Source organism: Dipodomys spectabilis, unplaced genomic scaffold (assembly GCF_019054845.1).
Source record: "Dipodomys spectabilis isolate Male_0828 unplaced genomic scaffold, ASM1905484v1 ptg000169l, whole genome shotgun sequence".
In the NCBI taxonomy this organism is placed as follows: domain Eukaryota; kingdom Metazoa; phylum Chordata; class Mammalia; order Rodentia; family Heteromyidae; genus Dipodomys; species Dipodomys spectabilis.
In genome coordinates, this window is record NW_024870846.1 from 4279544 (window position 1) to 4307396 (window position 27853).

Here is a 27853-nt window from a genome sequence, read left to right on the forward strand (position 1 = left end):
CAGGTCAGGAAGATTAAGTAAAAACGTGCAAATGGGCCTGGGATGTAGCTCAGTGGCAAAGCGCTTGCCTAGCAAGTGCAACATCCTGGGTTCGATCCCCAGTACCAAAAAAGAAAAGACAAAAAAAAAAAAAAAATGTGCAAATGAAACTCTAAGATCTCTGCTCTTTTGACCTCCTTTGCCACAAATCCCTTGGCAGTTGCTCACTTCCAGACAAGTGACCAGAGGCTTTTCTCTAGGGAATCTGACAAGATTCTGAAGGCAGCCCCACCACCACAAACAACACCTATATGTCTTGCACAGCACTAGCTGACAAGCACCTCTCACAGACTCAGGGCTACAGATATGGGTGAAGTCTCCCAGTCTTAAATAGAGGGGTAATTAAGACAATCAGATATTTCTGCAAAGTCCCTAACCTGAAAATAGAGACCAAGTAGAGAAAAAGACAGCAAAGCAAAGAGAGATTATGCATTGAGGAGCTAACTTCCTAGGGAGTTTCAACACACAGAGCACATGAAACAGAAGTAAAGTCGATGAAGGAACTTTAGCAAAATGAGTTATACATGGAAAGTACCCACTAGAGAGCCCAACACAATGGATACACCAGACCCATACCTATACACTTCATCAGAAAATTAAAGAATGTTAGAAAGGAAGGACTCTAAAACGTCTGTGGAGAGAGAAACAGGAATCACAATGGCCTCCTGATTTTCCACAGTATCAATGGGGGTTAAATGGAACAGACAAGGTCTTCTAAGTTTTGAAGTAAATTATGTCCAATTCAAATTATTACTAGCCAAGCTATAAATTAGAATTTATACAGGTAGCTGGATACTGGTAGTTCATGCCTATAATCCTAGCTACTCAAAAGGCTGAGATCTGAGGCTCATGGTTCAAAGTCAGACCAGACCCCTATATGTCCAATTAACCACCAGAAAACTGGAAGTGGAGCTGTGGCTCAAAGTGGTAGTGTACTAGCCTTGAGCGGAAAAAAAGCTCAGGTAGAATAAAGACTTTCCGTCATACAGTTAGTAGAAACACCTCTATATACCTTTTTCTTGACAGCTACAGAACAGACTCTACACCAAATGGAAGTCATTGGCCCGGAGTGAAGAACACAGGGGAGTACACAGAAGACTACATGGAGCAGAGAGATGAAAAGTGTCTCTAGGAACAAGGTAAGCAGAGAATCCAGGACAGCACCAGGCTGTCCTCAGAAGGGAAATGGGAGGAATTTCTTCCAGGAAATGTATGTTTTGATGGTTCTGAACACAAGGACATTTGACTGCTGGCAAATAATAGGACACTTGTAGAGATAATAGAAGTCTCAGAAATTAAAAGACAAACAATAATTAGCTCTAGGCAAACAAAAACTGTGCAGGAAAAGCACCTGTCTCAAATGTATGCAGTGTTTTCACAGGTTTTAACACTGTACAAGCTGTCTATTCTTTACTCATTGTTGGGACAAATAGGAACCCATTTACATAAGAGCTACATAGGGCATGAGAGAGCTTAAGTCTCATTTTCCACTGAAGAAATTCAATAGATAATGTCTAAAACTGAATTGCAGGATAAAAGAATGTAAGCATATTATTTAGACATTAAAAGAAAACAATAAAATAGGTGGAAAGAATATATGAGCCAAAGGAATTAGTTTAAACTTTGTTTATGAATTAACTCCTTACCTATATGAAATGATCTAAGGGTTTCCTCAACAAGGGTTTTGTTTTGTTCGCTTTCTAAAGGATACTTAACATAAAATAGCATGCCCCACTGTTTGTTGAGATAGGGTCTCCCCAACATTTTGCCTAAACTAGCCTTAAAGCACTGTCCTCTCAATCTCTATCTGCCATGTAGCTGGCATTACAGTTATATGCCATCATGCCCAGGCCCATTATGTTCTTAAAATGCAAAATCCAGCTCTGAGCACTGGAGGACTGAAGTGTCATTGTTCTCCTAGTGAAAGATACCAGGGGACAACCTTCTGACAATGGAAAGTTGAGTGAATGGGGTAGTAGTAGCCATAGGGAACTGAGGCCTCTGAGAATAAGGGGTTTAGAGGAATGCACTAAAAACCCTTTCCCCTAGAGACAGATGCTGGAGGCCAAGGAGAAAATGCTAGAGAATCTTATCAGTCTTCTTATCAACAACAGAAAGGCAGCTGACTTCTATACGGGGCAGGAGAAGAAATATCCTCAAAGAGCTCTGCTGACACCCCTCATATACAGCTTTCAGACTGAGTGTCCTTGCGAGCTTTCTACAGCCTTTAGACACAATCAACCCGGAGCTCAAAATGCACACACAGTTATGCCAGAAACATCTTTACGGCCACCACCCCTACCGACCACAAAGAAGTGAGTCATCTGCGAATTCTAAGTGACCAAGGAGTAGCATCAGCAGATAGAAGAGCTCTGTAAAATGCAGCCAGCTTCCTGAGACGCTGACGCGAATACTCAGGCAAAATACTGCTATGGCTTTACTTTCCAATGAAGAAGACAAAAGTCATGAAACTCTATCATTAGTAAGCAGGAGAATTTCCTTTTTTTTCTTTTGTAGTACTGACATTCGAAGTTAGAGCCTCACACTTCATTGGTTTGTTTTGCTTAGCTACTGCTCTGTAAGCTGAACCATTTTCCCAGAATGGTTTTGTTGTTGTTGCTTCTGGTTATTTTGGAGATGGAGTCTTATGGACTTTTCTGTCCAGGCAGGCTTTGAACCTGGAACCACTGGATCTTAGCCTTGTGAGTAGTTAGGATTAGAAGGATGAGCTACCAACACCTGACCAAAAGATTCGTATTGTTTAAAAAAAAAAAAAACTAGTAATTTTTGCAGTTTTTTTAAACATATGTAACGCTTTTAGTCCTATTTTTAAATTGTTAATGTACCTGGACGTTTTTTTTCCTCAAGCAGTCATAATGAACATTACTATGATTGAAATAACTTTTAACAACCCAAGGCTGAGTTTGGGTCTTCATTGAAAAAACCAAGAAATCACATACCTGAAGAATGACCTCATTGAGTCTTTCTGCAGATTTCTGGTGTTCCTGCCCTTCATCTAGCAGGGAAGCCACCGTCAGAGCAGGGCATACACTTGCTCTGCCCTTACTCTGCACACGCTGTTTTTCTTCCTCCATCAAGAGAACAGACAGGAGCTGCAGGCTGGCAGAACACAGGGCAGGGCACCTGATGGACAAGCCCACACATCTGCAGAACATATCTGAAAAGGAAAGGGAGTTCAGAGGTAAATGGGAGAAAACTTGTTTAAAATTAAAAGATGAAATGAATCAGATTGACTAAATAATCAAGTTCATAGCTTTTTTATTTCCACAGATGAAAAGCTATCAAAAGCTCAAGTATAATAAGAAAAACTATACTATATTTAAAATTAAGGAGTCCTAAGGCAGAAAACTGAAGTTAAAAGCCAGCCTAGACCAAGGGCTGTGCATAAAGTACTATGTTAGAGCACTTAGTGCATACAAGACCTCCAGCACTGCAAAGCAAATAAAAACGTATTAAAAAGTAAGACAATATTCAGTGTGGAATGATGTGGAAAGGTTTCATAGAACATCATGAAGAACAGAAGTGGTTGTGAACTGATTTGTAAATTAAGCTGTAATACTATAGATGAGAAAGAATAGGCAAGGCAACAAAATCAAGGGGAAAAAAGTCATTTCTAGTTTCTTTTGGTAAGTACACATTAAGTTTAATCTAAATAACAGCTTTGGGCCAGGCAGAGTAAGCCATACCTATAATTACAGCTACTGAAGAGGCAAAAAAAAAAAAAAAAAAAAAAAAGAGGATCATGGTTTGAGGCTAACATGGGGAAACCTTATCTGACAAACTTAAAGTAGAAGAACTGGGGTAGGAGAGAGTATGTGGTTCATGAGTGCAAGCATGAAGCCCTGAGTTCAATCCCCCATACGTGATGGGAGGAAGGGGGAGTAGAAAAGAGTAATACTCTTTATTAATTTGAAAAGTAAGGGACTTAACAAGTTCATTTCATTGCTTGTGTAAAAATTGTAACATTGCATAATTTTTACTTACATTTATGTTTATACAAACTTAAAACTTTGCTTAACAGCAAAGGTTTGAGAAAATTGTATTAATTTAAATAATCTCCAACTATTAGTCGTTTGAAAAAAGTCTGCTATAGATAACAGAAGTTATAATAACCACAGATGTATAAATATAAATATTTATATTTAATATAAAAATAATATGGATGCATAGGAGGAAAACTGATTGTTTAAAACAACAAAGGAGAAAACCCAACCAAAACAAGGAATATCAACATTTTCGTTGTTTTCATTAATATCAAACCTATTTATGGAGCAAGTTATTTTTGATTAGTAATGTTAGTCTATAATATTGTGTGTATATTTTCTAGGAAGATACTGAATTTAGTATATTTACATATTATCCTAGGGAAATACTGTCAAATACACAGGCTTAGGTCAGAAGTCAACAACTTTTCCTCTGGGAAAGGTGGAACAGGAAGCCCTGAATGCTTTGCATTTCACAGGATTTTGTTGTGATTATGCACCTTAACCTTTACAGCAGGAAAGCAGCCATTTACTGAAGAAAATGCGTGGGTGACTGAGTGTGTCTGTGTTCCAGCAAGGCTTAGCAAAATGGTAGCAGGACAACTCTGACCATCAGGCCTTCGTCTCTAACAAGAGAAGCATTTTGCTTTAAGTTGGTGATTCAGGTGGTAAACTAATTTTCCCTGATGGGTGCAAAAGAAACATCTCCATCTTTCAATCAGGCAACTGCTTCTAATTTCCATCTCGTTTAATAAAATAATCTATAGCATGGATATTTTACCTCTTAGGATAAATTCCAAACTGCTATGTTAGAAAATTGCTTCTGGCTGAGCGTGTATTTCCCCATAAACATTGCTTCAAACCTACCAATCTGTATTATATTACGTTTACAAAATGACCAATGATAAAATCACTATTAAAAAGAGCCAATTGAATTACTAGATGACTTGGAAGCCCAGAACTCAATTTTGAATATACCTAAATAGGCTATTTAAAAGATAACACAGCCAGGTGCCAGCAGCTCATACCTTTAATTCTAGATACTCAGGAGGCTGAGATCTGAGGAACACAGTTCAAAGTTAGCTCAGACGTACTTTCACTGTTTTTGATGTTGGTATAATTTGTGGAGGGGAAGGGAAAAAAACCAAATCGTTTAACTAGGGATACAGGTGGACCCATTGCAACAACGAGATGAGATGTACAAGTCCTTAAGTCGAAAAACAAACTTAACAACTTTGGTGGTGGGGCGATCGGGTCGGGGGAGGGGAGGAGTATGGGAAGGGATGGGAAGGGGAAACGGCGAGGAGGCAACAATGCTTGATAAGAAATGTACTCGTTATCTTGCCCATGTAATTGTAACTCCTCTGTATGGTATTCTCACAATAAAAATAAATAAATAAATAAATGAATGAATAAAGAATAAATAAATAAAGTCCAGTAAACTGTAAAAAAAAAAGTTCAGACAAAAAAGGCCTTGAGATTTATCTCCAATTAACTACTAAAAGGCCAGAAGTAGAGCTTTGGCTCAACTGGTAGAATAAGTGCCAGCCTTGGGTAAAAAACCTAAGAGATGGTATCCAGGCCCTGAGTTCAAGGCCCAGTACAAATACACACACACACAAACACACACACACACACACACACACACACACACACCATAAATTTTTGCTCTAAAAATGTCTTCAAAGTCTTCTTTACATAAATGAAGAGATTTCAATCTCAGTGAAAGATCACAAAATTCATGAATAAACAATACAACATGTCACCCCCAAAATCAAATATGGCACAATGAAAGAGTCAAGTGAGAGTGAAAAGAAAGAAAGACAACAATAGACTCACTAAAAGTAATGCTGAGAGAAATCATCCACAAAGTAAGAACAGATGTTGAAAAGCTGGATGAAAAGTAAGAAAAGTTGAACCAACAACAAGAAGATACAAACAGCTAAATTAACTGAAGAAGACCAATGCAGAAGATAAATCATCGAAAAAAAGCACTCATCATATACCTAGGTGACAGGCAAGACCTCTCAGCCTCCATCAAAAGATCAAATCTAGCTGGGCACTGGTGGCTCATGCCTGGAATCCTAGCTAGCTACTCAGGAGGCTGAGATCTGAGGACAGAGGTTCAAAGCCAGCCCAGGCAGAAGAGTCTGTGAGACTCTTTTTTTTTTTTCATTATTTAGAGAATGCTTTAGTTTCTGTAATCAAACCCACATAGATAAGACCTTACATATTTAATACAGTGCATTTACCCCTGTACAAATGGAAAAAAATTAAGTTTAACATTTCTAGACCAATATGGCTATTAATTTCTGTACGATGCCAACTCAACACGGTAAACTGGGATACTTTTTCCAAAGGTGACAGCACAGCTAAAGTTTCCAAAAATTCAAATTATATATATGTATACATATATATTTATATAAAAAGGCCAATAATAGCAGTATGTTATGCATCAATAGCAGCAACAGCTTTTCCAGGTTCTGCAGATGACTGCAGAATCTGTAAGACTCTTATCTCCAATTAACCACCGGAAAACCAGAAGTGGAGCTGAGGCTCAAGTGGTAGAGTACTAGCTTTAAGCTGAAGAGCTGAGGGACAGTGCCCAAGCCCAGAATTCAAGCCCCATGACTGACCAAAAAAAAAAGATCAAATCTACATAGGCATACAAAACTCTAAACAGAGACCAGAGAATGCAAGGATGGCCTAAAAAGATGTAATTCAGTCTATGAAGGGCAACAGTCAGCCTGGACTAGTGTACCCAAGAAAGCTATAATTCACAATTGACAGAGAAATAAAAACCTTCCATACTAAACAAAATCAAGAGGAATTCATGACCACTAAACCAGTACTACAAAGGGCACTTAAGGGAATCCAAGCCTCAGAAGAAGGCAATAAATAAAAACCAAAGAAATACAGGAACAAACACACACCACTAGAGGAAATTAGTGAAACAGGAAGGGGAAAGAAGCAAGCACCACAAAAACATCAAAATGACAGGAAACAGATCATATTTCTCAACAGTAACTTTAAAGGCCAATTTCCTCAACTCTCCAATCAAAAGACATAGAACAGCAGCCAGAATCAAAAAGCAAGAGCCAACAACACAATGCTGGATGGATGAAGGGAAAAAAGATCCCTGTTACAGTGCTGGTGGGAAGTGCAACCACTCTGGAAGGCAGTTTGGAGATTCCTCAAAAACTAAACACAGAACTATTCTACAGCAACTCCTGGGGCATCCATGCAAAAGATTACAAGTCAGGATATAATAAACACACGTGGACACCCATGCTCATTGCTGTACTATTCACAAGAGCCAAGTTACGGAAACAGCCTAGATGTCCTGAGATGATGAGTGTATCAAGAAAATGTGATCAATTAGTAAAATACAGAAGGAATATTATGTCATTTGCAGGGAAACAGGATCTGATGGTTCAGAAGGACAAATGATGCATGCACGTTTTCTCATATATGGAAGTTAGATCTAAGTTATAAATATATGAAAACACTTACAAGGTCACATGCAAATATACAGACTAAGGATGGCATACTTTGGGGAGGATTCTAATAGTGTAACTCCTCTGAACAACTAAGGAACAGTTTAACAAAGAATACCAGGAAGCCGAAACATGTACTGTCAGGAGTGGAACAAGGAGAAGGGGAACAAAGGAACAGAGTGGAAGGGTGTGCAAATCCGATCATTCTAATCATTATCCATCTATCTGTAAAACTGGAACTTCATGGCTTGAGAGTGTGAATGGGATGGGAAAAGCTGTGGGAGAATGTTGGAAGGGGCAACATTGTACTCAGAATTCCACTTGTCGAACTGAAACCCCTTTGCACAGCTACTCAAATTTAAAAAGAAATAAAAACATATAAATGAAGAGATTTCCTTAAAAGATTAAAAACTCCTTACTTAAAACTACCACTTTTTTTTTAAAGTAGGAAGTATAGATTAAATGGAAAATACAAAAATAGTTAGCCTCCAGCGTAGCAGACACTTCTGACAGCATGAACAAGGGTTAAGATTGTATTTGAATCCCCCTGGCATTGTACATATAGGTTCTGTGTACAGATTCCCTCACAAAGAGTACACATGTTAGAAAGAGGACACTATCCCTCTACACCACCAAAGGAAAATCTACCTCACTGCTTTATAACCTTACCATAGGTATGTTCATAAGACAATAGGCTTTTCTTTCTTTCATGTCATCTTCCAATGTATTTCAGTTTGCACAAATGAATTTGCAGGGGGCAGGGCGCCTCAAGAACACTGCAGATGCCTGACACTAAGCTCTCTGGCATGCTTTTCTGCATCCCTCCTTGATCACTGCACTCCAGAGGATTGATGTAACTACTGGGAATACAGACTGCCTTAATTCTAGTGGTAGGAAGGCATCTCCTTACCAGTCACTGCTTCCCAGTGCTTGGCCAGAGCGGAAGTGACAGATGGGAGGGAGACAGACCCGGCTTTCCTCAGGAGTGTGGTCAGAAGACCACACACATGTGTCCACATGAGATAAAACGCCGACTCCAACTCTGCATCTATAAAATTTATCCAGAGATTTTAAGTTACTAACAACAAAGAAGAGTCTTTCAAAAAACACATTTACCATGACACATTATTACACTTATAGTAAGAAATATGCACTAATCAAATGAAACCAAATACAACCGGTAGTTACCTAAAAGTCATTTCCATGAACTTACCTTTTCTACTGCCTTTTTTTTTTTGGCAGTGCTAGGATTTGCACTCAGAGCCTCACACTTGCTAGGCTGGTGCTCTACCACTTGAGCCTTGCCACAGAAGCTGATCTGGGTGGTAATTTTCAAGATGGAGCCTAACAGACTTTTCTGCCCAGGATGCCTTATGGATCTGACTCCTGAGACGCTAGGACTATAGGAGTGACCCACCAATGCCCATCTCCGTTATTTCATAAATATATCTCCCCTCCATAGCCTGCCCCACACATACCTTCATCTTCTTATAACACACTGAACAACCATTGGAAAGTAGGACAAACAGAATATTAGCCACAACTGCAGAAGTACATACTGGGCACATTGTAACAATGTGACATTGTGCTAGCTCTGTTAGACACTTTTCTCCTGTTCTCTCTATTTTCCAGCTTTGGGCAGAGGTAAGAAGGAAAACAGAAGATATCAAGGTCAAGCAGAAAAAAATTTCTTTTACACAATCAAGAAACTGATTCAAAAGAGGATTTTACAGCCTTCCTATGGCTGACAATGCAGCCATGAACCCTCAAGGGCAAGCTCCCAGGTCTGAGTCAGGTGAAGATAAGCGGCAGGAGTGGCTGCCTCAGAGCTCCCTGCCACAATGCCAAGGGCGGCAGGCAGTTACCAGCATTCATCAAACTATGCTTAAAAACGAATGGAGGCCCTCGGCAAGGTGTCCTTCAGCACCCAGGGGACAATGGAGAGAGGACTCCCTGGACTCTGGGGTTTAGCAATCCTTAGTATTTCAATCACTTTGTCACTACTGCCTCTCTAAGGCTTTACTCACTAATGCTCCCACAACATTTCACTACACACACACACACACACACACACACAGTTTATATATATATATATATATATATATACACACACACGTATGTTTATGTTCTATATGCACATTTGAGTTTTACCTAAAAAAGACAGTACAAAGTTTACCCTTTTAACCTATAAGAATAACAAATTAAATTTAAGTTAAAAAGTAAAGTAAGTCAAGCACTGGTGGCTCACACCTAAAATCCTAGCTATTCAAGAGGCTGAGATCTAAGGATCACAGTTCAAATTCAGCTCAGGCAGGAAAGTCTGAGATTCTTATTTCCACTAATTTACCCAAAATGACAGAAGTGGAGCTATGGCTCAAGTGGTAGAGTGCTAGCCTTAAGCAAAAGAATCTGAGAGACAGCACCTAGGCCATATGTTCAGCCCCAGGACTTGCACAAAACAAAATAAGCAAGTTAAAATGAAAACTACTAACATTTGCTGGACGCCAGTGTCTCACACCTGTAATCTTACCTACTCAGAAGGCTATGATATGAGGATCTAGGTTCAAAGCCAGCCCAGGCAGGAAACTGTGAGACTCTTACCTCTAACAAATTACCCCCAAAAGTTGGAAGTGGCACGGTGGCTCAAGTAGTAGAGCACTCGCTTGAGCTGAAGAGCTCAGGGACAGTACCCAGGCCCAGAGTTCAAGCCCCAGGACTGGGGGGAAAAACAAAAAAAAAACTACTAGCATTTATTACTTTGTGTAATAACTTTTATAAAATGTTATATATTATATTGAGTTATTTATTTATTATAATGCATTGAGTTATATGTATAAGTTAGCAATTCATATAAATAGTGACAATAGACCAAATTTTAATTATATTATTCAAACCGGTTTTCTCAAAAAACATAATTTAAAAACTTAATTCCCTAAAAGTACATTTAGAAAAATACTTTTGCTAGACATTATAAAACAACTTTTTCTTCCCTGAGCTCTTTTGCTCAAAGAAAGTGCTCTATCACTTGAGCCACACCGTCAATTCCAATTTTCTGGTGGTTAATTGGAGATTAGAGTCTCACGGACTTTCCTGCCTGGACTGGCTTCGAACCACAATCCTTAGATCTCAGCTTCCTGAGTAGCTAGGATTACAGGCATGAGCCACTGTCGCCTGGCAGAAAATAACTTTTAACATAGATAGCTGTTATGTATACATTCAGATATTCCTGCTGTTCTTCCTCTTACTACTTAATATAGTAAATGGCAGGTAAATTATATTTTAAATAACACAGTAATAAATTAGAGACTACTTTTAGTTACTTGTCAAAGAAGTCACAAAGGCAAGAGGAATAGTAAACTGTATCTAAAGGCCACCAAGAGCAGCAAGAGCGCTCAAGCCATCTCCTGCACATGACTCTCAGGTCAGCAGATGACCAGAGTCCCCAGCCTCTTTCTCATAACAGGCTGTGGCTCTATCGCTGCGCATATCTGTGTATATCCCACCAGCTACTGCCTCACGAGGGACCAGGAAAACCCAAATGAGAAGTTAAACACTAAGTGACAAGTCTGAGCAGGCCCAGCTGAGCTCTGGGGGCCCACAGACCACTGTGACAGCTAAGATGCTTTGTGCCTGCTTGTTTGCTTGTCTTGCTTGCCTCAGTCTTGTCCCCCAAGGAGCCGTTTTCCTTTTTGAGGGGAGTGGGGTGATACCGTCCCGTGAAGTTTGCAGAGTCTAATCTGTCAAAGTCACGTGCACAATTGCCAGCTGTGCAATTACTGGTCCTCAAGCACTGGGGTAATTTCAACATGGGTGAGATGCCTAGGACTGGCTTGCTGGCATCCATATACTTCACTTTCCAGACGTGACACCAAGCAAATCCACACAATTCACAGGACTAAATAAGAATGAAGTCAGAATGAGTCATTACCAAATGGTCCGTTACTTTATCACTACCTATGATTTTATTATAAACAATCTCTTTTCTTTTCCCCTTCTTCCTCTCAGCACTAGGGAGAGCCTAATGCAAGTGCTTCTAGCTCTGTGCGCTACCCTCTGCCTAGATTCTACTTCATTTTCTCTCCCCCTTAGTAGAAGGGAAGCTTCAGCACTGCATTCAACTTATCTTCACAAAATACTTTCCAATAACTTAAGACCTTAGGTAAAATATGATATTATATGCCAGACGAGCTTATATTGTTATTGCAAATGACTTATTGGTACATCACTTGGCCTTAGCCACAGTTTATAAGAATAATTAACACCTCAAATCCACTGTACTTTATAATAAGACATTGAAAGCTTTGCCCTTATTTCAACTGACAGACAGGGACAGTCTTTATTACGGCATACTTGCCTTAAGTGGTCTCCTGGAACCATTTAAAACCATCCAAACTATAAAACACACCATCAAAGGCTTTCAAAATACTGCCCCAAAAAAAAACAACACAAAAAGTAACCTTGAAGTTAGTATCTGGAGCAAAGATTTTCTTTCTCTCTCTCCAATATTATTTGCTTCTGACCTACACAAAGAACAATAAAACTGGTTGGGCACCAGCAGCTCACACCTGTAACCTTAGCTATGCAAGAGGCTGAGATCTGAGGATTGCAGTTCAAAACCAGCTGAGTCATAAAAGTATGAGAGACTCTTATCTCCCATTAAACAGTAAAAATCCAGAAGTAGTTGTGTAGCTCAAGGTCCTGAGTTCAAGCCCCAGTACTGGCAAAAGAAAGAAAACTTACCTGATATATCTTTGATGACTATGGTGAAAACTCCAATGACATTAGTGATTAGTGGCTTCAGAATTTTGTCCTGCGTCACAAGGTTAGTATCTACCAATAAACAGGACTGCAAAAGCCTGAACAATGAGGACAGGTATTCCAGGAGAAAGGAAATCTATTTGCAAAAGGAAATAATGTATAAGAAAATATATACAAAAATTCCCATTGAGTGATAGTGTCTCACTGTTCTATGCATTATAATAAATACTTTTTTGTAATGTAAGTTAAAATGCTAATAAGTACAATTACTATAGCTCAGAAATAAATATATCTGTGTATACATGTGTGCATATACACATATATGTATATATGCATATATACATATCAGGTACAGCATTGTTTTTCTCATATTATAAGCATGTCATCAATTAGCACTAGGGACTATATTACCACCAAACAAAGCAGTATTGTCAAAGTCACATCTCTCTTAAGGAAAAGTCCTCATAGTTTTAAGTTAGCTATGCTGTAGAATCAGTATTTGGAAGAAGCATAGAAGGGTATTCCAGAGCCATAAAGCACACAATTCTGATAAGAAAAATTACAACAAAACCCCTCAAAGTGCACAAGAGGGGAAAATTCTAGCCTACCAGCCTAGGTTTGTTACAAATAAAATAAATATATGTTGCTTTGTCTTTCACTATCTTCTCCATAAAAAATTCTATTTTTAGCCAGAATGCTAGCTACTCAGGAGGCTGAGATACGAAGATCATGGGCCGAAGCCAGCTGAAGCTGAAAATTCTGTGAAACTCTTATCTCCAATAAACTAATCAGAAAAGGCTGGAAGTGGTGCTGTGGCTCAAGTGGTACAGCGCTAGCCTCACGCACAGAGGCTCAAAGTCAGCACCCAGGCTCTTGAGTTCAAACCTCAGGACTGGGCAAAAAAAAAAAAAAAAAAATCTATTCTTAAATATAAAAGAAAAAAGAAATTAAACTCAGAATATTACCAATAAACCTATACCTAGAATTTCCTAATTCTAATATTATAAGTATTATACCATCCATATTCTTTTTTTTAAATCCTCTAAATGTGTTACAATGAAGCAAAACCCCATGATTCTTCCTCTACCACACCCACGAAATGAGCTATTCCATACAAATATATATAAACACATATTCATACACATGTACACACACATATACTTCATCCTATTCTGATGAAGAGTCAGGAGTTTGTTCACCCTTGTGGTCAAGTACTGACATGACAACTCACAAAGTAACTTTCGTATGTATGACTCCAGAGAAGTATGCCAACCACAAGCTGGAACACAAAGCCTTAAATTGCATCAAACTCTCCACCCATTCTGTCTACATGTTCTGCCCCCACAACCACAGTGCTCACTCATCAGCACAAAGGGCACCTTCGTGGTATCTTCTCTGACCACACACACTGAAAATATTGTCTGCCTCCCCGGCTTCCATACCCTTTTAACTCATCCTTATTTGATTTGTTCCAGCTATTTGTCACCATCTTCTGTCCTGGTTCACGTTATGTATCAATATCAAGCAAAGCAAAATTTGATAAAAGCTGAAGAATATTCTGGAATAATTGTAAGATCCTATACAAGCACCAATCCACAGGACATATTTAATATACATAAGGCAGGCAGTGCAGAACTGAGACTGTGGGACTGGAACCCACCTACATGGTTAGCACCGCTGCTCTGTGAGATCCTCGCCTCTGCCATTTTCTTTGTAACCTGATGGCACTACTGAACTTGATATTATTGTTGTGGGGACTGTATAAAGCACCCATGAAGTTTGACACTAATACTCCATATGCACTGCTTAAGTATTAAGTGAGCACCATGGAAAGTAAGCCTTGGAAAAAGTGTTATGCTAGACTTCCAGGAAACAAAATAGACCAACACAAGCCAGAGGCCTTTCCTTCACTTGGCTCGCTGTGTCCAGCTCAGATTCAACGCCAGCAATTCTGGCTCTAAGCACATCCCCTCCCCAGGGCCTTGCTAACTCTGCAAGACCAGCTTTCCCACTCACTGGCTCACACATCACTGCCTGAGAGGTTCCCCTGCTCTAGGTTTGTCATCCTCAGTTATACAGAGATTTATTCATTTTCTGTCTCCTAAAAATAGGGGGAAATCTTGGTTCTACTCATGTAGGAAAGATCCTGGCACACAGAAAATAATAGATTTGCTGAAAAGACAGATAAGAATTGGAGAAAACATTGATGCAAACTGGAATGGGAACACTGCTCCAGAGATGATTCACAGTGCTCCCTACCCCATAGTGAGGTCTTCCACATTTAGCCTGCTCTAAGAACACATCTCAGAGAAAAGGACAGTGGTTTCACCTTGACTTTATCACCTGTATTAAACACATCATTTCTTAAGATTAATGATTCTACAATCCAAATAAATTTGTATTCTGAAATAAAATGTCTAGTAGCAAGAACTACACAAAAGTCATTTAGCTATAGACCAGAACTTAAAAATAGTAAACATCTGTGAAGGAAAAAAAAAGAATAGATGTATTCATATCAGATTGGGCTTTAAACTACCAGCTAATTTTAAGTTTTAGCAACCTGACTCACATGAAAAGAGCAGATGTGATAAAGCCATAAAACCACAGAAAGAGTTGGTGGGCCACACCAATGCCCATTTAAAGTGATGCACCATGATATCTGGACACTTCATTAATAGTTTATAGCTGGTTAATTAGGAGTCATGATAGCATGCAGGGGGCCTCAAAGTTGTAAGTAACCTATTTCCAACAGCCACATCGTACTATACACACTGCAAGAGTCATCCTTTTATGGTTAGACTCACCACCCCCACCCTCACCCTCAGCAGGAACTGCTGAGGGCAAAGAAATCCCAGGTGAGAGGCAGATGAGATACTTACCTGTGCCTGAGTGTCTTCAACTGGAGGAGAGGCAGGTAGTGGGGTCCTGAGGTCCTGGATGCACATCTCCATGAGTGGGACATCCACGATGCTAGGAAGGACAGAGAAAAATATCCTTCAGCTTCTTAGTATGCATCTTACTGAAGATTAAGAAAGCTGGACTTTAAGTTTGAAAGAAAACCTGAATTAAATCGAAAGAAAATCCTTTTATAACTAAAGAGAATCTCTACCCAGCATTTCAGAAAACAGGAATATATCTTGATACAGAAATATATCTTGTGAGAAACAAAGAATTCTGAAGCCAAAAATACCTTTGCTTACTTATTAAAAGTGGAATAAAATACAAAAGTTTGGTGCTTATTTTCCCATTAAAAAAAGAAAAATACAAGCTAGGGAATATGTTCATCTTTTAAAAGTAAAAGACAAAGTTAAGTAAACAAACAGGATTTTTTTTTCATCCACATCCTGGGGATTGGGCGCTATCCCTGAGCTTTTGTGTTCAAGGCTAGCATTCTTCTACTTGAGCCACAACTCATGTTACTTAGAGATAGAGAGTCTCATGTACTTTCCTGCCCCAGTTGACTTTAAGCCTCAATTCTTAGCTCTCAGCCTTCTAAATAGCTAGGATTACAGGGTGCCAATGAGCCTGGTCCCCAGCTAGGAAATTATTCTTAAGTAAGGAATAAGGGCTGGGATAGATGGGAAAGAAGAGAGCAAGGAGCAAAGAGTGACACTGATCAAGATGCACGTACATACTGGCATGGTGAACTGAAATCCCTTTGTACAACTATTTGAAGACTAAAACAGTTCTAGGCCTTTGTCTGATACACAGCTGATAAAAAATCTCCCATTCTGTGGAGTTTCTATTTAGCTTGTTAGCTATGTCCCTTGACATACAGAAACAAATTTTAAGTTTGATATAATCCCATTTATCCAGTCTTTCTTTGGTTTGTTGTGATTCTGGATCTTTACATAGTAAGTTCTTGTGTGTGTGTGTGTGTTTTGGGGGGGGGTCCGGTCGTGGAACCTGAACTATGGGGCCTGGGCGCTGTCCCTCAGCTCTTCAGCTCAAGGCTAGTGCTGTATCACTTGAGCCACAGCGCCACTTCCGGCTTTTTTCTTTTTGCTTATGTGGGGCTGAGAAATCGAACCCAGGGCTTCAGGTATGCAAGGCAAGCGCTCTACCACTGAGCCACCTTCCCAGCCCCCACATAGGAAGTTTCGACCTGTAACTAGGATCCTAGTGCTTCCCCTATCCCTTCCTGTAATAGTTCATGGTTTCTGGCCTTACATTGAGGCCACTGGTCCATTTTGAATTGATTCTAGTGCAAGGTGATATATAAGAATCTAGCACCATTTGTTGAAGAGGATGTCTATCTTCCAACCTGTGTTTTTGGCTCCCTTATCAAATATCAGATGGCTATAGATCTGTGGGTTCCTTTCTGGGTCTTTTATTCTATTCCATTGGTCTTCAGGCCTGTTCTATGCTAGTACCAAGATGTTTTTACTATAATGGCTTTGTAATGGAGGTTCCTCAAAAGACTAAACATAAAGCTACCCTGGGCTTTATACAATAGAACACAAACAAGATCACACTAAAGCTACCAGCAAAACCATGTTCATTGCAGCATTATTTTCCACAGACAAGATATGGAATCAGCCCAGATGCCCCTCAATGGATGAATGGATCATGTAAACAGGATATACAAACACAATGGGATTTTACTCATCCATCAAAAAGGATGATATTGTACCATTCATAAGGAAATGGAAAGAACTGAAAAAAAAAAGTAAGCCAGACCCAGAAAAACATAAGTTACATTGTTTCTCTCATTTGTAGTAGCTAGAATGTGCCTATAAATCTACAAGTAAACACACTGGATGTTTTTTTAAAAAAATACATTGGGACATAATAAATTATACAGGACTGTAGGCATTCACACACGGTAAGACCAAAGGAGAACACTCTTAGGGGAAAAACACAAAGGCTATGTGCATCTGATCATATAAAATAATATTTATTGAAATGAACTCTAGGAATGGAAACAGAGGTTTTTGTTTTTTTTTTCTATTCTTGCCTTTTTCTTTTCCTTTTGTCTTATTTGTTCATTTATCTCTCTTTGGTAGAGGAAGGGGGAGAAACAGAAATGGAGGGACAAAAGGTGAACAATGTAGCAGTGGTACTCACTAGACACTATGCTGAAAATGAATTATACAACTTGTGGATGGGGATAGAAGGGAAAAATTGGGAGAGAGCAAGGGAAGGAGTGACACTGTCCAAAAAGAAATGTACTCTTTATCTGACTTAGGAAACTATAATTCCTCTGTACTTCACCCTTTATAAGAACAATAAATTTTTTAAAGATAATAAAAAATGAATATAAATGTAAAAAGAAGAAATAAAAAGCAATGTGAAAATACAGTAAGCCTTTGCTTCCAGAGCATTATGGTCTTAGAACCACAGCCAACTCAGCTGGCTCATATGAAGCCTAGATGCTCTTAGAGCTCCCGTTGATCATAAAGGAGCAGGCATGAAGGGAGTCACCTGACTAGTTACTTTTGCAAATTTTGTAGGCACCACAGTAGAAAAACATGGCAAATAAATATTAAAGGCATAATCACAACCCAGTGAAGTGAAACAAAATATCCCACTACTGACTGCATTAATTATGACTTTAGATAGGCCTGAATTCAATATAGGCCTTTCCTATTATGCTGTGTAAGAAAATCAGAAAAAAATTATAACAGAGACTTAATAAACTAGCTAAGTGAAAATTCAAAGAATGAAATAATTATTTCTCTAACTTTTATTGGAATAGTTTCTGAAGGAAAGTTTAGTTTCTCATAATCCAATATTCCACATGATTTCAATCCAGGAACATCATTCTGATATGATTACTGGGGAGACAGGTCCTTCACTTACAAGGAAGCAGAATTAGGATGGCACCACCTTCCTTGAATATGCCTGAAGGCTTAGAACCCTTAAAACCCAACAACACTGGTCTTCACCATCAAGATAAAAAGTTAATACAAGTGTATTAAAAAAAAAATAAAAAGTGTTGAGACAATTGTAGCAACAGTAAAAGCTTGACAGATAGTATAATGACTAAACAAAAGAATGAGAATCTATTCCCAGTACACAAGGTGTCTTCTATGAATGCAGGAAAAGCGCTTTCAGAAAGCTGTGTCTACCACTACACATACCATGAAGTAGCTCTCTTACCTACAGAGAAGCTCTGGGAGACCGGCTTGTTGCAAGGCATCTGCAGTGTCTCTTGGAGCAACTACCAAGAGGTTGTCCAAGAGGCTGCAGACTGCTGAGAGAAGAGATGGGGTAACAAGAGATGGGGTAACTGGCTTGGACAGTTGGGCGGACAGGGATGAGTCACGGAGAGGTCGTGATGGTATGGCTCCATGTGGACCTATTATTGAAAATGGGCATCAAAATTACTATTTACCTGGGAGTTATTCACACTGTTCTCAAGTCCTTACAGTCACAGGCAAGTTGTTGAAAATGATGCCGAGGGATGGCTGGCCACTCCTCCTGCTTACGTGGCTGCTCTTAACCCTGAGGACAGCCAGTCACAGGAGGCACCAACTGTGCTCGCACACATGTCTGAGTCCGCATGTGTACATGAGTGCATGTGTACCTCCTGGGAGAGAGGAGAACAGCCCAGGCAGGAAGTGTGTGTGACCCCTGGCCTCAGACACTGAGGGACAGATAGTCCATCATCTTTTTCTGAAATTCTTGGGGCAAAAGAAGTTGTAAACTGAAATACTTTAGATTTTAGAAAAAGATTCATGTGCCACAAATTCATTAATACCTCCAATGGTGAAGTAAACAAAAATCCATAGCAGGTTGAGTAAAGGAATGAACAGGGCCCCTGGTCAAGTCTGATTGACAGGTATGGACAAGTTGAGATCTGAGGAAATGTAAGTTTTCAGTAGTTCAGGATTTTTAAAACTGAAGCTAGGGTCCCATCTGTCTTAACACTTTACCTTTTTAAAAGATAACATATCGGGCTGGGAAGGTGGCTCAGTGGTAGAGCGCTTGCCTTGCATGCATGAGGCCCTGGGTTCGATTCCTCAGCACCACATAAGCAGAAAAAAGTGGGAAGTGGTGCTGTGGTTCAAGTGGTAGGGCGCTCGCCTTGAGCTGAAGAGCTGAGGGACAGCGCCCAGGCCCAGAGTTCAGCCCCCACAACCGCCAAAAAAATAACAAAAAAAAACCATAGCTTACAGAAAAAAAATTCAGACTTTGTACTTACTTACTTAAGTACAAAGAATTCTCAGATACTTTTACCCCAGATAAACTAAGTACTGTTCTGCCATATTTAGTTTACTACCTTTCCACTGGCCTGTATTTTTAATTGTGTGCACACTGAGGATATAACGCCCCTTATTAATCTCCTACAAACAAGGACATTATCTCTTATTACCATAGCATCATTATTTAAAAAACAAGAAATTAACGCTGATGGAACAACACTATGTTATCTATAAAACATGTCCAACTTTTATCAATCGTCACCCAAACCTTCTCTACAGCAAAACAAAACAAATTACTTTTCTTGATTGGACCCATTGGGGACCTTGTTTTGTCTCAGTTTTTTAAAGTGGAAAAGTCCCTCAGTCTTGCTTTGTCTTTTTGTTTGTTTTCGGCAATACTGGATTTTGAAATCAGGGCCTCATGCTAGTTAGGCAGACCCTCTACTAGGCAGCCATTCCCCCAGCCCTTGGGAGCTCTTAGTTAACTTTCAGATAGCCAGCCTTACGTTTTTGCCTCAGGCTAGCCTTGAATGATAATCTTCCTATCTATGTCTTCCCAACAGGTACAGTCACAGGCATATAAAGCCAGGTTGGCTTATTTCTTGAGATAGGATCTTGCTAACTTTTTTGCCCACACTGGCCTTGAGTCACATTCCTCCCAATGTCTGCCTATGGAGTAGCTGGGATCACAGGCTTGAGCCGCTTGTGCCCAGCTTGCATTCTCTTTCTTGACCCAGACATTCTATGAAGAATGGAAGTCAGGTTTTGTAAAATTAACTGAGGCTTCCTCATGGTTGGAAGTGTATCACTAATAAGAGGAAACTTGATTTGTGTTTTCCCATTGCAGGTGTTAACGTTGGCTATTTCATGAAGGGAGTGTCTACATTTCTCCATTATAAAACTAGGGTGATTCCATTTGTGCCAAATAGTGATTTTTTTCTCATCTTTTTTTTTTTTTAACAATTTCATGTTCTAGTATCTGAAGAGCACTCCCCCACAGTCACTCATTCACTCAGTACAATTCAAGGAGTCCTCTGAGTACTATACTGTTACTATGATCTATTCTGATGTTGACATAGAAACGACCCTTTGAGATGGAGCCTGTATTTTTGGCCACATACCCAATTAGCCTCTGAGACATTCAGTATTCTGCCATTCATTTATTTTCAGAATGTTTTTCTGGGTTGATTTATTACTTTTATTTTTAAAGCAGAATAGCCATGCAAAAGAATACCTTGATCCACAAACTGCTCATGCGAAGCTTCAGGCGGAAGATTTACTGCTGACACAAGTGGGTGAAAGTCAGCAGTTTCCACTGAAGCTGTCACCTGTGAATCACAAGGAGAAATGATGTCATAGCAGTGTTCACATGAACAGCAAACAGCAACACGCAAGGCAACATTCACAGCAAGCTTCACAGCAAAACTACACTTGGTACACAGCTAGGCCACGTTCCACTCTTGAGTTACAGCTGGTTTCTGTTAATGGCATTTCCTACCACTTCTTACAGGAACCGTTAGTTTACATGAATCAGTAACTCAAAGGAGATTATATTTTGCACCTTAAATATATACTTCCATAAAGCCAGAGGAAACAAATAAAAAGACTTAAATTCTGTTGGAAAGAACTGAAAAAGATGCTTTTTCTTCAGGTTTGATAACTAATGGTTTCTAAATTAGAGTTCAATGTAAAATAACCATCACGCCCATGCACAATGATGACACGCAAGTTCCTGAAGAATTCCTTATTAAAAAAATAAAAAGTACCGCAATCATGAAAGTCCATTCAGACTTCAGGCCATTGATTCAGCAGAAAATAGAAGAGCCAATTTGCTGTGTGTCAAAGTAAAATTTGAGTATAAACAATTTGTCATATAAACAAAATGAATCAGGATTTTAAAATGATCTCTGTATTCTGTCTTCCAGAAATAAGACTTCACTAGATACTAACTAACATTTTGAAATACAGAGAGGAGGACATTGCATTTGTCAAAATAAGTTTATAATACTGTTTGTCATTTCTCATTAAAAATGTGGTACTTAAGCAGATTAACTGAAAAAGTACAAAGGAAGAAAACAAAGATTCACCATATTGAAAAAATTAGGGTACAAATCTAACAACCTTTATGAAACATAGTGAGGTATGGAAAGTTTCTAGGGGTTTCTAGATACACATGTTTATTTTCATAAGTGATACCTTTCTCTTTTTTAGACTCAAGAGCAGAAAAGCTCTGGTATGCCTGGCAATTTGTAATCATCCATTTTAACAAGTTACAACAAGTTTAAGTCACTTCTGTTACAGATTCATCATCCAACAGATTACATATAATATTTTAAAAGAAAGTAAGGAAGAAAGAGAGGGGAAGGGAAGGAAGAGGAGGAAGTTTAAACTGTTTTTTTTTTTTTTTTAAAAAAAGAACTTTAAAATTTTCTTTACCACATAATACAAGTTATGTAATAGAGCACATGAATACTTTCAACTGCTTTTGTGTTCACTGTTATATACTAAACATTACTGTACTAGAAAAAAACTTAATATATAGATGTCACTAACATTAGTATTTAAGTTTTATTAATAAACTTTTTTCCAAAAGAAATTAAAAACAAAACAAGATTTGTTTTTGTTATATTGCAGTCCAGTGGCCTATATAATACATAGGAACTCAGATACCATTTCTATTTCCTTTCTAACTACAATATACAAGACTTTTAGTCTCAAAGTGCATTATTCTTTCACTCTCCCCACTGTGATGCACACTGCCATCTCTAGTTTTCCTAGAGCAAAACTCCAGGAAATACATGCAAAATGCAGTTATGTACACAGACACTCCTGATGCATATGCCAGAATGACTTTTTCTTCAAAAGGTCCCCTGGATCCATTTCTATTTAGACTGTTATTAGTCACATTTAACTATGTCGTTATATACTTAAGACATACTTGCATATTTCAACCCTTTGCAAATATGCATGCAAATATGAGAGAGACTACAAGGACTTGGTCCTTTACAGTCCATTTCCACTGCTGACTCCTACACAAAACCACTTTCTATCTCACCATTCCTAAGGTGGAAACCCCTGTACCCTGCCTGTGACTCTTCACATCTGTCAGAGAGACAGTGATCACACTGGCTGTGAAGCAGAATGCAGCACTGTGGGCACAACAGTACCAAGTGCTGCGCATCAAGCATCCTACCAGTCCAGATGCTGGGGCCGCAAGCCATGCTTTTATCTCCTCTTTTGTGAAAGAGTAAAAGTAAGAATTATTTCAGTTTCTGATGTTGTTCTGGCCTTAGTGGGATTTGAGCCCAGTTTTGTGTTGCTAGACAGGCACTGAGTCATGCCTGGAAGCCCTTTTGCTCTGATGTTCTTGCTTTTTGCCCAGGCTGGACTCAACAACAATCCTACTATTTATGTTACCCACTGCTATAGGGATGACAGGATATGCCACTCTACCCAGATTTTTCTGTTGAGATGGCACTCCTGGGAGGGGGGTGGAAGCTTTAGGAAGCAGAGCCTAGTGGGAAAAAGTTACATTATTTTGGCATTTAAATGTATTATCTTTCTTCCTGAAACAAACATATGTTTTCTATAGGATGGGAAGGAAAGCATGACATCTAGTGGAAGCAGAATAATTAGCCTACTTTTTCACATAAGGTTCCAATTTAGCACTAAGCACAAACTTTTCTGAATCTAAAAAAAAACAAAACTAAAATTGCAGGAAAAAAGTGTTACTCTAGTTAAGGATTCTGGGAAGTAAGTATGATTAATGGATGTACAATTTCTATTTAGTTGTTTTTTCATATTATTTTTACTTTTGAAAGCTGGGTTTAATAAACTTTTTTGCATTGCTAATAGGTTCTACAACATAGCCATTATCTCAGAAATATTTAAGAAGTAAATGAGTTTTCTAGTTTAGAAATATTTAATTGGGCTGGGAATGTTGCTTAGTGGTAGAGTGCTTGCCTAACATGCATGAAGCTCTGGGTGCGAATCCTCAGTACTACATAAACAGGAAAAGCCGGAAATGGCACTGTGGCTTAAGTGGTAGAGCACTAGCCTTGAGCACAGAGAGGCTCATAGACAGTGTTCAGGCCCTGAGTTAAAGCCCCAGGACTGGCAAAAAAAAAAAAAAGTTTTTATATGCTTGTATACAACTGAAAGCTAGTATCTATCATTATGAACAAAGTCCTTATGCATGAATGAAGAGGGAAGGAAGGCGTACAGGCATACGTAAATTTCAGTATTTCAGATTAGCAATACAACTTTCTATTTGATGTGTGCATTTATAAACATGTTTAAAATGATCAGAGTTAGGCTGGATCATTAGAAGGGGAAATTTCACATATTGCCTTGCCTTTAGAACATTTCAGGACAATCAATCATTTTTAATCACAGGGGATTTGTTCTTTTCTACGACTTCTGATAAACATTTTGGCACTTTTCTGCTTCTGTTTGCACCATACAAGGCAGGAAAGAAGGTTGAAAAAGACTGGAAGGATAATTTACAGCACAGCTGTAAGTGGAGCCAGACAACCTCTCACGGCAGCAATTCTAGCTCTGCACTTACAGCACCACTGACCAGAGTCACCTCACTTCTCAGTAACCTGGTCACGTGGAAAAGCAAAAAGGCAGCCATTATGTGGCTAACAAATATTGTAATTTAAGTAAATGCAGAGCAGAATTCTGCTCTGAAAGCACTTCAAAAGACAAAAAACCACAACTATTATGATCATAACCTTAAATTTTACATCATTCTGATCTCCCTACCACACATGATTTTTTTTTTCATATTTAAAATGAAGCACTTCTGGCATTGTTACAGGTACCATTGTTTCTGAGGTGGAGAGAGAACTTGGATCATGATCCTGACTGGACATTCTGGACGAGGCTCTCCAAAACTTGAAAGAGTCATCTAAACCTGTGTCAGAGAAGAATTTTATTAACATGGATGGACACTCTCCTGGGGAATGCAACACTTAACAGAAGAAGTATTTATTATGAGATACTAACCATGAATTAAAGAAAGAGGTTCTTCAGTATGCACAAGAGTCATTGAGAACCCTAGTCCCAGGACCTAGTGACCTAAGCCAGGGCAGGAGCAGTGAATGTGCCTTTCTAGAAAGCTCCCAGGACATGCCAAGACCTTTGCTTCTAGGCCATGCTCTAAGTAGCAACTAAGCAAGTCACTTTAATCACAGACAGTTTTTATAAGTCTCAGAGGCTTCGTCAAACTCCACTTTTCCTCAGTGTCTTCAAGAAGAGAACAGAGTATTGAGTTATAAATTCACACTTAAGTACTTGGGGGTACAGGAACCACATGCCTGTAATTTAATCTTAAATAAATGAAAATGCATGTACTTTCATACAAGCATATAAAATTAACTCATACTCACATCACATATGCAAACACATGAAGAAATACAGTAAGATATTAATAATTGGGGAATTTTGTATTATTCCTGAGCCTTTTTCTTTTTAAGTATGTAAGGATGGTAACAACCTAAAAAATTGTTTAAGGGCTGGGAAGGTTGCTCAGTGGTAGAGTGCTTGCCTTGCATGCATGAGGCCCTGGGTTCAATTCCCCAGCACCACATAAACAAAAAGGAAAAAAGCCAGAAGTGGCTGTGGCTCAAGTGGTAGAGCGCTAGCCTTGAGCTGAAGAGCTGAGGGACAGCGTCCAGGCCCAGAGTTCAGGCCCACGACTGGACCCAAAAATAAATAAATAAATAAAAATAAAAAATTGTTTAAAACTAAGTTAAAAGGGATTAAGAAGGTGACTCAGTGGTAGAGTGCTTGCCTTCTATACATGAGGCCCTGGGTTCAATTCCTCAGCACCACATAAGTGGAAAAAGCCAGAGGTGGTGGTATGGCTCAAGTGGTAAAGCACTAGCCTTGAGCTGCAGAGCAAGCTGAGGGACAGCACCCAGGCCCAGAGTTCAAGCCCCACAACCGACCAAAAAAAAACTAACTTAAAAGTACAAGCTATTTATATGAGACAAAATTATTATTCCTATTTGCTACAATTTGCTCTCCAGCAAATCTAACCATCTACAAAGAGAAAGGGTTACTTTGCTAAATGAGTAACAAACCAAAGGTGATTCTGAAAATTTCATGGAAAAGGACTCATTAATAAGAACAGTGAAAAACAAACAACAAAACCAAGAACTGTAGACTGCTGAAGAATGAATATTTCAAAAAAAAGTTTAAGATACTGTTGGAGGAGAAAAGCTATGCAACTTTACTGAATGGCATAAATTAGCTTATGAAACATTAATAAGATGTTAAAAGTGGCTTCCATGAAGAATTCATAGCACAGAATAATGCTTAGGCAATGTTTAGTGAGAGAAGGGAATACAGAAATACAGCTCTGACATGAACATCATTACACAGAACAAACACAAGCACTACAGAGAAAGAAGACCAAAAGAAATGACCGTAACACAACCAGGGCAGTCTCCAGACAACAAGATTGAAAATCACTGTTTTTCTTGGGTACTTTTTATTATTCTTCTTTTTAAAATAAAAGAACCACATATTTTTTAAATCTTTCTGAAATTTTACACTTCAGAAAAATAAATATATAAAGGTATTATACTTACTACTTAAGTCATTGCCCCCCGAAGTCCCAGCAAAAGGAGATGTCGAATGGAAAATATATCGTCCTAGGAAACAATGTTTCACCATCTGTGTCAAATGCTCATAAAAGTGGTAGTGATACAAAAGAGCCTGAAGGGCAGGCTTTCCTGTGAGTGACATGCCAGAGTCCTCATCATGGACACAGGGGCCCTGCAAGAAGACAGACATTTGTTTATAACAGTATTTCTTCAAAAAGATCTATGGTGCAAGATCAACAGAAAGCCCACAGACTGGGAGAAAATCTTCACTAGCCATACAACGGACAAAGGTCTCATATCTAAAATACATTTAGAACTCAAAAAACTAAATCCTCCAACAACATATCCTCAAATAAACAACTGTCTGATAAATAAATGGGCTAAAGAATTAAAGAGAAATTTCTCTGAAGATAAAATAAGAATGGCCAATAGGCACATGAAGAAAAGCTCAACCTCCCTAGTCAAAAGAGAAATGCAAATCAAAACAACATTGAGATTCCACCTCACCCCAGTTAGAATGGCTATAATCAAGAACTTTAATAACAACAGATGCTAGAAGGGATGTGGCCAAAAGGGAACCCTACTGCATTGTTAGTGGGAATGTAAACTTGTTCAACCACTTTGGAAAGCAGTATGGAAGTTCCTCAAAAGACTCCACATAGAGCTCCCCTATGACCCAGCAATTCCACTTTTGGGCATTTACCCAAATGATCACAAACAAGGCTATACTAAAGCTACCAGTACAACTATGTTTATTGCAGCATTATTTACCACATAGCTAAGATATGGAACCAACCCAGATGCCCCTCAGTAGATGAGATCAAGAAAATGTGGTATACATACATACAATGGTATTCTATTCCTCCATCAAAAAGAATGACATCACCCCATTTGTTAGGAAATGGAAAGACTTGGAAAAAATTATATTAAGTGAGGTAAGCCAGGCCCAAAGAAACATAGGTCCCATGGTTTCCCTTATTTGCAATAAATAGTTTAAGTCTAGGACAAGCAGAAAAGCTCGGAAGCTATGTACATATGACCATATAAGATGATGTTAAGTGAAATGAACCCCAAGATAGGGACACAAGTGGTTTTTTCTTTCTAGCTATTGTTTTTAACGTATTTAAAATATACTATACGATTTTTTGTTTCTCTTGTATGTTCTTCCTCCATGGTATAACCCCTGTTTTCACTGCATTTGATGCCGGTGCCCTGCATCTTGTATATATATTTTTTTAATTTGAGGAGGGCGAAGGGAAATAACAAAATGCTGAGATAAGGATACAGGCTGATCCATTGTAACAATGAGATATACAAGACACTATGTTGAAAATGAACTTTACAACTTGGGGTGGTGGGGAGAGGAGTTGGGGAGGTGGGGAGAGAAGGGATGGTAGGGGAAAAACAAAGGAGGAGGTAACAATGTCTAATAAGAAATGTACTCATTACCTTACTCATGTAACTGTAACCCCTCTGTACAGTATTTTTACAACAAAGAACATATGAGAAAAGATCTATGGCATCCTCTTTATTAATATTATCTTTAAATAGTTGTACAACGGCATCTTAGTCAATTTTCCTTCGTCACTTCCAGCCTACCCACTCCCTCAATTTACCTGGTTCCATTTTATCCTATGTCTATTGAGTACTGTGACTGCATTTGCCCACCTTGCCTCTTTCTTGATCTCTTGATCTCTCCTCTCCCCCCAACAACCCTGTCTTCCTGACGAAACCAACAGTCCCAGATCCTCCCCCTATTGCCTAATGTACAGCAAAGTACTTTACAAAACCAG

At 38.9% G+C, this 27853-nt stretch overlaps 1 protein-coding gene across 2 annotated transcripts in view; it reads right to left on the reverse strand.

Moving 5' to 3' along the window:
* The window catches only part of Rttn (rotatin), a 117892-nt gene that overhangs the window by 17759 nt on the left and 72280 nt on the right, over positions 1-27853 (reverse strand). For both annotated transcript variants that reach the window (XM_042693526.1, XM_042693525.1), the window contains exons 33-40: positions 26046-26232; positions 24273-24364; positions 20681-20774; positions 18401-18599; positions 15178-15268; positions 12281-12434; positions 8451-8588; positions 3000-3217 (exon numbers count right to left, since the gene is read on the reverse strand). In XM_042693526.1, the coding sequence (XP_042549460.1) occupies positions 3000-3217; positions 8451-8588; positions 12281-12434; positions 15178-15268; positions 18401-18599; positions 20681-20774; positions 24273-24364; positions 26046-26232 (1173 nt within the window). The remainder of the gene's footprint in view (positions 1-2999; positions 3218-8450; positions 8589-12280; positions 12435-15177; positions 15269-18400; positions 18600-20680; positions 20775-24272; positions 24365-26045; positions 26233-27853) is intronic.